The following is a 12,727-nucleotide window of genomic DNA, read 5'->3' as shown; positions in this document are numbered from 1 at the left end:
AATTTTCTTTTCATATAAGAACCTCACCACAACTCTATTGACTTCATAATGCTGCACTGCCCCCATTTTACATAAGAGGCAACTGAGTCCAGGGAGTGAAAAGGCCTTGGTTAGGATGCCATTAGAAAGTGACACGAGCCTCCCACTCTCTGCCCCTCCCAAGCCCAGGCTCCTGCTCAGGACCTCTACTAAACATGCTGCATGAAAATCCGCCAGGGTATTCTGTTGATAAAGAAAAGCGTCTGAGCCTCAGATTTTCTGCATGATTGTATGAATCTCACTTCTGAGAAAAAGTTGCACAGTCCCTTTCATGCTTCTGGTTTTGGTGCCACTTGGCTGTGCAGATTTCTAAAAGCTTTTGAATAGACTAATAAACATGGAATTGTTCTGAACATCTGTAAGCAAAATACGAAAAGAATGAACATCCTGGGTTTTCTTGCCAGAAATGGGGTTATTTGTGTATTAGGCTAATGCACTGAAATTAACCCAGAATGCTTATCCATTGCAGAATGTCTTTTCATATTTTCATCTGTGTAGTCGTTATTATAAAATGTAAGAATAATTCTCTATCAGGGTATTCAAGAAACTGAATAGCTCAATTACTTCTAAAATCAACGTAGTAAAGCAAGAGCATGCCAGTTAATCAGTTGGTTTGCATAACAAATATGTGGTGTGTGTGAGTGTGTGTGTGTGTGTGTGTATGTGTATGTAGCCAGGGTCAGCACAACTCTTTAAAAACATGAAAGATCAAGATTCCATTTGATTAGAGAGAAAGAATTCTGGAAGACAGGAACTAGCATTATTCAACTTTCTATCCTGTACAACCTTCCCCTAGTACCTAATACAACGTCTTGTATACGGTACAGTCCCAATAAATGGTGAATTTAATTCATTCCAGAAAGCCTACAAGAAATTTAGTCTCCTCATGGCTGTTCCATCCCAGGTTTCTATGGGTTCTCCAGTGCCAGGCATACACTGAGCTGTTAAGGAACACCAAAGGAATGAATGGTTCCTTGGAAATCATTTTAGGAACAGGACGATGGCAACTGAGACTTAAACAACTTCTCAACACATCTCTTGGAGGCAGATCTTGGAGACAATAGGAAATAGCTGCCAAATAGTGGCTGTGAGCAATGCCAGCAGCCTCCAAGCTGAGACTGTGTTCTTGGTGCAGCAGCTGGTCTTGGGCAGCTCTCAGAGGATGCAGAGTCCAGGCCTAAAAGATCTGGGAGATGCATGTTTCTCAGTCTGTGAGCTTCTGTGTTAACTGATGAATATGAGGAAAGGAAGTTTAAGTGTTTATTATAGGAAGATGATCACCTTTTTAAACAGGTTTAAATGAAATGATGGACAAGTGTGAGGGATGGGGAGTCTCCAGGGAAGTGCAAGGAGGCCATCACAGCCCTTGGAAACTCATGGCAGTCGGGCCTCTGACTCTCAGCTTTGAAGGCCAAATTCCATGTTTATCATTTAATTTAACCCCAGGTTAATTCAATATGGAAAGAATGACCTGTGTAGAATAAACTCACAGTAGACTGAGATATACATCTCAGAACATCATTTAATTGAACTTGAAATGAGAATTAGGACTGTCTGGCTGACTGACCTTGTCTTTCATTGTCTTCCTGTAAATAATCTCCACAGGAGGACAAAGGATGGATTGTGCATCAGAACAAGAGGAGTTAGTGACAGAATCTAAGTGTCATGGTGTCAGACTCTGGGAGTCTGTGCAGCAGCCAAACCTTACAGAGCAATCCACAGAGCACCAGCAGGACCACCCCTTTCCCCGGCTGGCCTGGCTGACCAGCCTCCCTGCTAAGATTCTCTTCTTTTCCTTTTACATATGTCAGGACACTCCATCAGGTTACTCTGAGGTCCTAAAACCCAGAAACCAAGTTCTCTTCTAAGTGAGTGCCTGTCTCAGCTCTGATGCATTACAGCCTAACTTGCTACTTCACTCTAAAGGGCAACTTTGCAAATGTTTGAGGAACTGTTTTCCCTTTGTGTCTTCTACATGTGTCAGGCTCAAGTCTCACAGAGATCACCCAGCATGTAACAAGACCCACTGGTGGGCCATTAATGACTCTGTTTACGGGACAGAGTCAACTCTATCCAAGTGTCACTGTGGGGGTCACCTCCTCTCCTGGCTGTTACTAGAAGCCATATCTCTTCTCTACGTGCCTAATCACAACCCCAGCTCACGTTTCAGCATCATTGGCCCATCAGTAGCCACACAGAAACATCATTCAGACATTAACATGCATCCTGTCTGGATACATACCTGCTTTCACACTCAGATACACACCCATTTGCTCATTTATCCCCTAAGGTTGTGCATACCCACTAACAAGCAGGCATGACCAACTTCAGCCCATGATTCTGGTTCTATGGCTTATGATCACTCATCTGTGCCCCTAGACAATATTTATGGAAGCTCTGACACAAGCTCTGACTGGCTGGAGTAGAAGGGAGTGATAAAGCTAGTCTAGTGGTTTTGAGAACCTCTTCCTGAGTGCTAGCCCTATAATTCTGGCACCTCCCCCCCAAGAAATTCAGTGGTACCTTAGGCTCAGAGGTCCTGCCCTATAAGGGAAGAAATGTGGCACATGTCTAGGACCTTAGGCTTCTTTTCTGGAAGGAAAGAAGGGAGGGATGAAGGCCTTTACAAAAGAGTCCTGATTCTGACCAAGTTTTTACAAGCTTAATTGAAAACACGAGAGTAAGCAGTTTTAAAATTAATGCAAATACTGGCACACAGACTAGTGTTTCTCTCACAGGAAACCTCAGCAATTATTACACATCTTAGCACAGCCTGGGTTTTTCCTTCTTACAAGGCAGACTCCTCCAGAGTTGACTTGTTCAACAAGGCTTTGAGCACCGGAGGCCCCAGCAGGGAGGCCCAACCAGTATAACCTGCTCTCTGTCTCCCCTATCCCTCTCCTCGGTCAAAAATCTTTAATTAGCTGGTTATCATAATTACTCTAGCTAGGGACCTTGTTTGTTCTCCTTCCCTGCTATTTCCAGGGATCTGAAGGCTCCACCACTTCTGTGCCAGAGAGACCTTTCTATCACAGTTTCTCTCTGCCTTTTTGCTTTTCTCTTTCATGATCAGAACAAAAAAAAGCCTGGGGAAAGAAATCATCTATCCTTCTTTGTCTGGATAAGACCCTGCAACTATCTTTTTCCAATCAGGAACAAGTTACCATGACAACAAGTTTCCGATGCCACCGCTAACCTAGCAGGTAGTGTTCACATCAAATAGAGTTCTTTACCAACTTCGTGGTTTCTATATTTCACCATTGCTACAGGCCTCTAATGCACCAGATGTCTGCAAGAACTGTATCTTAAGAGGGTTCAGTACTTTATCCTTCTAAACATCAGAAAGACCCCCCCCAAAAAAAAACTGCTCAATATTTTTCTTTACAATAACCATGACAAAGCACACCAACAGATTCAAAAGTATATGAAAGAGAAGGTGTGGAGGAGGGTAGCAGGAAAAGATGAATGGAGAATGGCTGGGACGTGGTGACAGTTGGGTGACTTACACCATGGTCAATGGCATACGTTTTGAGCTGAGAGTTAATGAAGTCGAGAGATAGGATTTGGGTTAAGTTATTTATCCTCTCTGAGCCTCAACACTCCCTCTGTGAAAGACAGAAACTGAGATACTACATGGAACTGTTTGGAAGATTAGATGGAAAAAAAGCAAAGATGAAAAACGTGTCTAGTACATAGTAGGAGTTCAGCAAAAGCCAACTATACTGTTCTTATTAAGATGAAGAGTTGAATTGGAGACAGTCTGAGCAAACAAGAAATCACAATATTCTAATTGATGATTAACATTTTGCTGGTGGAGAGTAACAGCATAAGCAGTAGATACCTGGAGGTTTTCTTAGCAACCTTTTCTCTTAGGCTATTAAGTCATGTCTGCAATTATAGGAAGGAGTCTATTCATCTCCATTCCTGAGACTTAAGAGGATACACCTGGGCAATCTCCAGGGTTCATCTGAATCTCTCTATTTATAGCTCTGCATAAGCATTTGTTTAATTTTGAAACAGAAGTAAAGAAAAAAATAGATTAACATATTGAAGTATTTGTTAGATATTTCACATTCTCAACACCAATCAGAATATTTCGATTCTTCTCCAGAAGCAAAAAAAAAAAAAAGTATATTTTAAGATATTTTCATTGCACAGTTCAAATTTCATTTCAAAATCAGAATTCACATCGAAGCAAACAAATCAACATGCTCATTATTGAACAAACTCCCATAGTGCGATTCCTCCCCCACCTTCACTCATAGCATCCTCAAAGAGACGAGAGGACCCTCCACAAATAACACCAATACAAACCGTGATTTTTAAACAATAAAATTCTTTATATATTTTTAAAATGCCATTTCTGTCAATATGGTGGACTATATATCTAGATAAACTCTCTATATTAAGAACTCTTAAGATAGTGAATAAAATATTCTTTTAAAAATGTTTTGATATACACACTACTATATATAAAATAGACAGGTAATAAGAACCTACTGTATTGCATAAGGAAATCTACTTAAGACTGCGTTAATAACCTATATGGGAAAAGAATCTGAAAAGGAATGGATGTATGAACATGTATAGCTAATACACTTTGCTATACACCTGAACCTAACCCATCTTTGTAAGTTGACTATGCTCCAATAAAATCTATTTTAAAAATGTGTTTTATAGTATGGATGTGCCTCAAAAAATTAAAAACAGATCCAACAATCTCTCTTCTGGGTTTATATACCCTCCAAAAATCTGTATCTTAAAGGGATGTTTGCGCTCTCATGTTCACTGTAGCATTATTCACGAAGGCCAAGACATGGAAACAACCTAAGTGTCCATCGATGAAGGGATAAAGAAGATGTGGCATATCTACAAAGGAATATTATTCAGCCTAAAAAATGAAGGAAATCCTGCCATTTGCAGCAACATGGATAAACCTGTAGGAAACTATGCTAAGTGAAATAAGCTAGACACAGAAAAAAATATGCATGATTTCACTTGTATGTGGAATCTAAAAAAATCGAACTCACAGAAGCAGAGAGGAGAATGCCGGTTTCCAGGGAAATGAGGAGATGTTGGTCAAAGGGGACAAACTTTCATTTACATAAGATGAATTAGTTCTAGAGATATAATACAGCATGGTAGCCGTACTTAATAATAACGTATTATATACTTGGAATTTGCTAAGAACGTAGATCAAAGGTGCTCTCATCACAAAAAAAAAGTGAGGAGATGGGTATGTTAATTAGTTTGACTGTAAGTAATCATTTCACTATGCGTATCAAAGCATCATGTTGTACACCTTAAATACGCACCATTTTTATTTAAAAAATTTTAAAAAGTCTTTAAAAGAGAAAAAGAAGGTGATTTAAATGCTCTTGGAGCTAGCAGAAGGTAAAGGCAATCCTTGAAGCGCCAGAAACAAAAAACAAAACAATTCCAGTGATATCATCTGGCATTCGAGCTAGAATTTGCCACAGATGTGTCTGCCTGTCCTGGTCAGTGAACACTTTTCTGTAAAGGGCCAGATTATAAATATTTGAGGTTTCACAGGTCATGTAGTCTCTGTTGCATCCACTCAACTCTGCCGTGGTGAAGGCATTCACAGATAACATAAATAAACAGTCATGGCTATGCTTCAAACAAGCAGCAAGCAGAACTTAGTTTGCCAATCCCTTCGTGATAGCCTGATTTTTAATGTTTTCCCCTCAAAGCCTGGTACATGACATATATCTGTCCCAGGCGATAGAGAGTTGCAGTGATGGTCCCAATTTCTTCACATCTCCCTGTACACCTGCTTTTGCGTAATCCCTCCCACACAGACTCTGGGCTAGACCACGTGACCTACTTTGGCCTGTGACCCAGACTTGAATGGTGCTAGCAGAAGGGTGCTTGTCCTCTCTCAGGGCTCCTATCTTGGCATCCACCACTACATGAATTTGCCCAGGCCAGTGTGCTAAAGACAAAGGCCATCCTCGCCATGACCCCAGGCAAGAGGAAGTGACAGCCAGCAGCGACTGCCAGATGTATGAACAAAGCCACCAAAGACCACCTAGCCCTTAGGCAACCCCTCAGCTAACTGGAGTCACATGAATGAATTTAGATGAAACCAGCAGAAGACCCCACGAAGCTAAGCTCAGTCTAAACTACTGACCGCCACAATCATATGGTATCAAATGATTGTTTTAGCAATTAAGTTTTGAGATGATTGTTCTGCAACAAAAGCTAAATGACACATTCCATAGGAAGTCTATTATCTTCTAAAAATATAAATTGAAAGGCCAGAGAATGCATTTATAGAAATGGTCAAGAGAAAACTGAGGAAACACAAAAAAATTTTATTTCTACTTTAAAGATCCTGTCACCTGTCAGCAGGGACAAGTCCATCTTTGTTCCTTATATGAGGGAGCAAATTCTTCCTACCTGAGCAGACTTCTTTATAGGTAGGATTGGGAGTGTGGCCCCCTGCATAACCAGCTTGAGTTGAATATACTCCTTTCAGGGTCCAGAATTTCCTTTCAGCTCCCCAGAAACAGCCCATGCCTAAGAAAAACATGAAACTCATTAGTCCTACATAAAAAACCAAGGTGGTCATTGCATATCAGAAGCCTTGTTTAACCAGAAAAGCGATCGTTCCTGTCATTTGGTAATCAAAAGTGACTAAGATTTTATCTTTTAAAGAAGTAGCGTTTCTAACATCTAAAAAGAATTTTAAGGTTATTTTCACAGAATGCATCTGCTTTAATTGTGCAGAAACTTAGAAAGGCTCAAATTTTAATGGACTCAGTAAAGCTATACCTTTTGAAATAACACAGCAAAAAGATAACTGCATTTGATGAAGGATTTCCACACTCAGTTCATTATGGACATATCAAAACAGTGAAGTTAGTCAGACAGTGAGACACCAACATCATATGCTATCACTTACATTCGGAATCTAAAAAAAGAACACAATGAACTTCTTTGCAGAACAGAAACTGACTCACAGACTTTGAAACACTTATGGTTTCCAAAGGAGACAGGTTGCGGGGGTGGGGGTTTGGGATGGAAATGCTACAAAATTCGGTTGTGATGATCATTGCACAACTATAAATGTAATAAAAATCATTGAATCATTTTAAAAAGTTGTAGGAATAGTAGAAATTTATTTATTTAATGTCATGCTTTCTTAAAAAATTCTAACAAAGAAATGTAACACTAAATTGCTGATTTAAATGGGAAAATGTCCCCAAATCAAAGAAGACTGACCCGGTATTTGATTAACAAGTTCACATATGTGTTCAGTGTAAGAATTTTTTAAAGTCATTAGAAACTTTCACATGATATATCACTGCTCACCAAAAAAACATTTTTCTGAATTCAATGACTGAATATAATGAATAAGAAGGGTTTCCTGGTGACCTAGCAGCTTAAGATTCAGCCTTGTCACAGCCGTGGTTTGGGTTCAATTCCTGGCCCAGGATCTTCCACATGCTACGGGCATGGCAAAAAAAAAAAAAAAAAGAAAGAAAGAAAAAGCTAGATAGAGAAAGAGACAGGGGAAGGCAGGGAAAAGGGGAACAGCAAATAAAGAAATTCACAAAAATAGCATTTCATTCAACTAACAAACATTGTGCTCATACCAGTTATTTGATTCTTTTGACTGTATTTCAAAAACTAAGGCCTAGCTCCCAAGAATGCACATGCTCTCACACACACCTCAAATGCTACATTACATTTCCTGGGCTCCAAATAAAGAAACTTTATTTTCTACTATGATTTTCTAAACTGTCCACAACTGCTAGTCTGTGGACAGTTTCTAGATGTAAAAAGATTACTACCTCACTCAAGTTTTATATGGCTTTATTATTAAGTCATATATAATTAGGATCTTGGGTAGAACAACAGTTGGCAAATTAATACATGCCATCTACTTCAAGAATCACTAGAGTTGCTAGATTTGATGACAAAGCTAAAGGAAAAATTAGAAGTTTACTGAAATTCTTGACACTTGTTAATATTCCATGTTAAAAATTCAGAGCAAGAACAACCAAAAAGAAATGTGCATCATGTTATATATTCTACAAAAAGATATTTGCTCAGATGTGATGGGATGCATACTAACCAAAAATAGGTTAACAGTTAAAAAATATGACAGAACCAAATGATGAAATTTAATGCAGTATAAAAATTACTGTTGTGTTAACAATGCAATATGGAAATATGTATATAATTATATCATAATTACCTAAGGCTAAATTTAAAAGGGAAAAACACAATTATATGCACAGTTTTATTGCAACTATGAGAAAATATTCATACAACAATAGACTAGAAGGAATATATAAAACCATAATCATGATTGTACCACAGTGGTAAGAATATACAAATACTTTTTTCATTTTTCAGGTTTTTACGTAATAGGTTCATATTACTCTAAAAACAAAAAATGCAGGCGTTCCTGCTGTGGCGCAGTGGGTTAAGGACCTGGCACTGGCACTGCTGCGGCATGGGTTGCAGCTGTGGCCCGGATTCAATCCCTGGTCTGGGAACTCCCATATACCGCAGGTGCAGCCAAAACAACAACAAAAAGCAAACAAACAAAAAGAAAACAAAAAAGTACTTTTTTACAAAGGAAAGCAAAAATTCAAAGAAAAATATAAGTAAATGCATTGTTTGAGATAGACAGCTAAATACCATTTTTCCTATTTACAAGTGAATTGTTTGCTGCTAGCAAATATAATTAAATTTTACTGAATTTTTTTCTTTTTCTTTTTACAGTGGCACCTGCAGCATATGGAAGTTCCCAGGCCAGAGGTCAAATTGGAGCTGCAGCTGCAGGATTGCGCCACAGCCACAGCAACACCAGCTCTGAGCTGCATCTGTGACCTGCACCACAGCTGTGGCAACACCGGATCCTTAACCCATTGAGCAAGGCAAACCTGCATCTTCACAGAGACAATGTCAGATCCTTAACCTGCTGAGCCACAACAGAAACTCCTTACTGAATATTTATAAAAATTAACTACCTCAAGTCTCTGGAACAAGAATTCACTCTTAAGTTTACTTCACTCCTTTCCTGGGGTGAGGGAATTATATAAGTCAGGGTTCTCCAGAGGAAGAAAAAAAAAAAAAAAAACAGGATTTATGCAGGTTTATAGAGAAAGATTTATTATGAGGAATTGGCTCCCACAATTATGAAGGCTGAGAAGTCCAATGATCTACAGTCTGCAAGCTGGAGACCCAGGAAAGGCAGTACTATAATTCTAGTCCAAACCTGAAAGTCTGAGAGACAGGGGAGCCAATGATGTGAATCCCAGTCTACTCTGAAGGCCTGATAACAAGGAGCACTGATGGGCAAGGGCAGGAGGAGGTGGGTGTCCCAGCTCAAACAGAAAGTGAATTCACTCTCCCTCTGCCATTCTGTTCTATCCAGTCCCTCAGTGGACTGGCTGGTGCCCACCTGCACTGGTGAGGGTGAGCTTTACTCAGTCTATGAATTCAAATGCTAATCTCTTCCAAAAACACCCTCACAGACACATCCAGAAATGATTCTTTTACCAGCTACCTGGGCATCCCTTAACTAGGTCAAGCTGACACATGAAATTAGCTATCACAGGAAAGATGACAGGGAATCTCTGAAGAACGACAGGTTTAAAAAAGGAGCTGGGCAGCATTCCTGAACAGAAAAGGCCACAAAGGCATCCAGGAGCTATGCAGTGTGCCAAGGCACCTTAGCGCCTAAAGTTCATAAGTCTACAGGGTTCACTGAATAAAATATTTCTATATCTCACAGTGACTAACAGTGATGGTAGCAAAGAGTACCACGCACTTTCAGGATTCTATGCACACACTACATAAAGGGCTATTTTAGCAGCCAGCCTACCCTGACCATGGTCCACAGCTCCACACAGATGGCCCCAGAATCTGTATCCTCTACGTCTTCACTACATCCTCATGACGCAGATTGTAAAATGTAAAATGACCAAACAAAAATTTGCTGCAAGTAGAGAGATATTTAATCCTCTCTTATGATTAATAGAGATCAAGAAAAGACCCCTGATAGCAGGGAGAATGAACCAGCTCCAGCTGGGCAAAGGTCTCCAATGGGGACCATATATGGCTGAAATAACACCTCAGGGGCCTGCTATGTGATCAATGTCAAAATTTTTAGAAAAGTACTTAACTTAGGCTAGGAGTTGCTATAAGAATAAAACTCCCCCTTGAAGCAATCTGGTGTTTTAGCCAGTGATTTCCAGTATAACTTAAGCAGCATTCTATTATTTGGCTTTGAGTGAGAGAGAGACAGAGTCAGAGAGCAAGAGAGAGAGAGAGGGAGACAGAGAGAGGGAGTGTGTGAGTGTGTGTGTGTTTAAACAAAGAAAGGGCTGTTTATGGTAGAATTTCTTGGAATTTACAGTAGTCTAGTAAATAACATGAATATCATCAAAGAATATGTAGTATGTGCTATTTTATTTTAAAGAGTTTCTATTTTTAACCTCTTATTTATAAAGTAAAACAGTAAGGCCACATTACCCAATGCATTATTATTGCATGAAAATTCTAGTAACCATCACCCAGGTCAAGATTTAGGATTTGCCACCCACCTTAGAAATCCTTCTGTGTATCACATCCCAAACATAACCCCTTCCTCCCGCTAAAACTAACCACTGTCTGACTTTTAAAGTATTCCCTTCCTTGTTTCATTATATTTTTATCACTCAAGATATCCATCCTGATACTAGTTTGGTCTTGCTTGTTTTTAAAAATTTCATGTCTTTAAAATTTTTTCAAGTGATAGGTTCCCTCTCCATTCTTTTTCTTTTTACTTATCTATTAAAGAAAATATGAGCTATTTGACCTGCAGAATTTAGCACAGTATGGATTTTGCCAACTGCATTATCATGGTGCAATTCAACTTGTTCCTCTGTCTTCAATATTTCCTGCAAATGTGCTGCTGGATCCAGAGGCACAATCAGACTTAGATTTCATCCTTTGGCGAAGCTATAAATGGTAATATGTTATTTTTTAACTTATTTTTTCCAGGTTTATTGATATATAATTGACATTATGATATCATGTAAGTTTAAGGTATAAGGGTTATAATATATTTGACATACATACATACTGTGAAATAATTACAACAAATAGGTTGGTGAACACATCCATCACATTTTTTTGTAGCGGGAACATTTTAATTTTATTTTAGTTTTTTGTCTTTTGTCTTTTTAGGGCCACACCTGTGGTATATGGAGGTTCCCAGGCTAGGGACCGAATGAGAGCTGTAGCTGCCAGCCTACACCATGGCCACAGCCATGTGTGATCTGAGCCGTGTCTACGACCTACTCCACAGCTCAAGGCAATGCCGGATACTTAACTCACTGAGTAAGGCCAGGGATCGAACCTGCATCCTCACGGATACTAGTAAGGTTCGTTAACCACTGAGCCACAATGGAAACTCCTACAGTGAGAACATTTAAAATCTACTATCTTAGCAACTTTCAATTATAAAGTACAGTATTATTAACTATACTCACCATCATGAAAAGTAGATTCCCAGAACTTATTTATAATTGGAAGTTTGGACCCTTTGACCAGTACTTCCTCATTTTCCCCATCCTCAACCCCTAGAAACCACCACTCTACTCTGATTCTATGAATTTAGCTCTTTTTTTTTTTGTATTTCAATAGAAATAAAATTATACAGCATTTGTCTTTTTCTGACATTTCACTCGGGATAATGCCCTAAAGGTCCATCCATGTTGTCACAAAAGGCAAAATTCCTTTGTTTTTTATGGTTGAATAATGTTACGTGTGTGTGTATGAGTGTGTGTGTGTGTGTGTGTGTGTGTGTATATGTATATATATATATACATATAATGTACAAATATATAAATACATTAATATATCAATAGCACACCATCTTTATCCATAAATCTACTGATAGCCACTTAGATTATTTCCATCTCCTGGCTGTGGTGATCAATGGTGAACAATGCTGGAATGAACATGGGACTGGAGATATCTCTTCAAGATAATGATTTTATTTCCTTTGGATATATACCCAGAAGTGGGATTGCCTGATTATATGGTAGTTCTAATTTTTGATGAATCGCCATACTGTTTTCCATAGTAGCTGTATCAATTTACATTCCTGCCAACAATGCACTAGGGTGCCCCTTTCTCCACATCCCTGCCAACCATTGTTACTTTTTGTCTTTTTGGCAATAGCCATTCTAACATGTGAAGTGACATTTCATTGTGGGTTTGATTTGCATTTCCCTAATGATTAGTGATGTTGAGTATCTTTTCGTGTACTTGTTGGTCATTTGTATGTCTTCTTTAGAAAAATGTCTACTCAGGTCCTCCATCCATTTTTAATCAGATTGCCTGGGGTTAGTCCAGGCGTTGAATTGTATGAGTGCCTTAATACATTTTGGATGTTAACTCCTTATCTGATAAATATGGTTTGCAAATATTTTTATTTAATGTGGTGTACTGCATTTACCTATTTGCATTTGTTGCCCCATCTTGCACTGAGAGAGAAATCCGGCTTGATCATGGTGTATGATTCTTCTAATATGCTGTTAAATTTGGTTTGCTAATACTTTGTTGAGAATTTTTACATCTATATTATTGAGTGATACTGGCCTACAGTTTCCTTCTCTTGTAGCATCTTTATCTGGCTGTGGTATCAGGGTAATGCTCG

The 12,727-nt window shown here is 38.9% G+C and overlaps 1 protein-coding gene across 2 annotated transcripts in view; it reads right to left on the bottom strand.

Annotated features, from left to right (window-relative positions):
- MSRA (methionine sulfoxide reductase A) overlaps positions 1–12,727 on the bottom strand; it is a 382,386-nt gene that overhangs the window by 184,809 nt on the left and 184,850 nt on the right. For both annotated transcript variants that reach the window (XM_047762787.1, XM_047762785.1), the window contains one exon: positions 6,463–6,582. In XM_047762787.1, coding sequence (XP_047618743.1) covers positions 6,463–6,582 — 120 coding nt within the window. The remainder of the gene's footprint in view (positions 1–6,462; positions 6,583–12,727) is intronic.

The sequence above is a fragment of the Phacochoerus africanus genome, chromosome 15 (assembly GCF_016906955.1).
Source record: "Phacochoerus africanus isolate WHEZ1 chromosome 15, ROS_Pafr_v1, whole genome shotgun sequence".
Lineage (NCBI taxonomy): Eukaryota > Metazoa > Chordata > Mammalia > Artiodactyla > Suidae > Phacochoerus > Phacochoerus africanus.
Note: the sequence above shows the minus strand (reverse complement) of the source record. Positions and strands in the feature narration are given on the sequence as shown.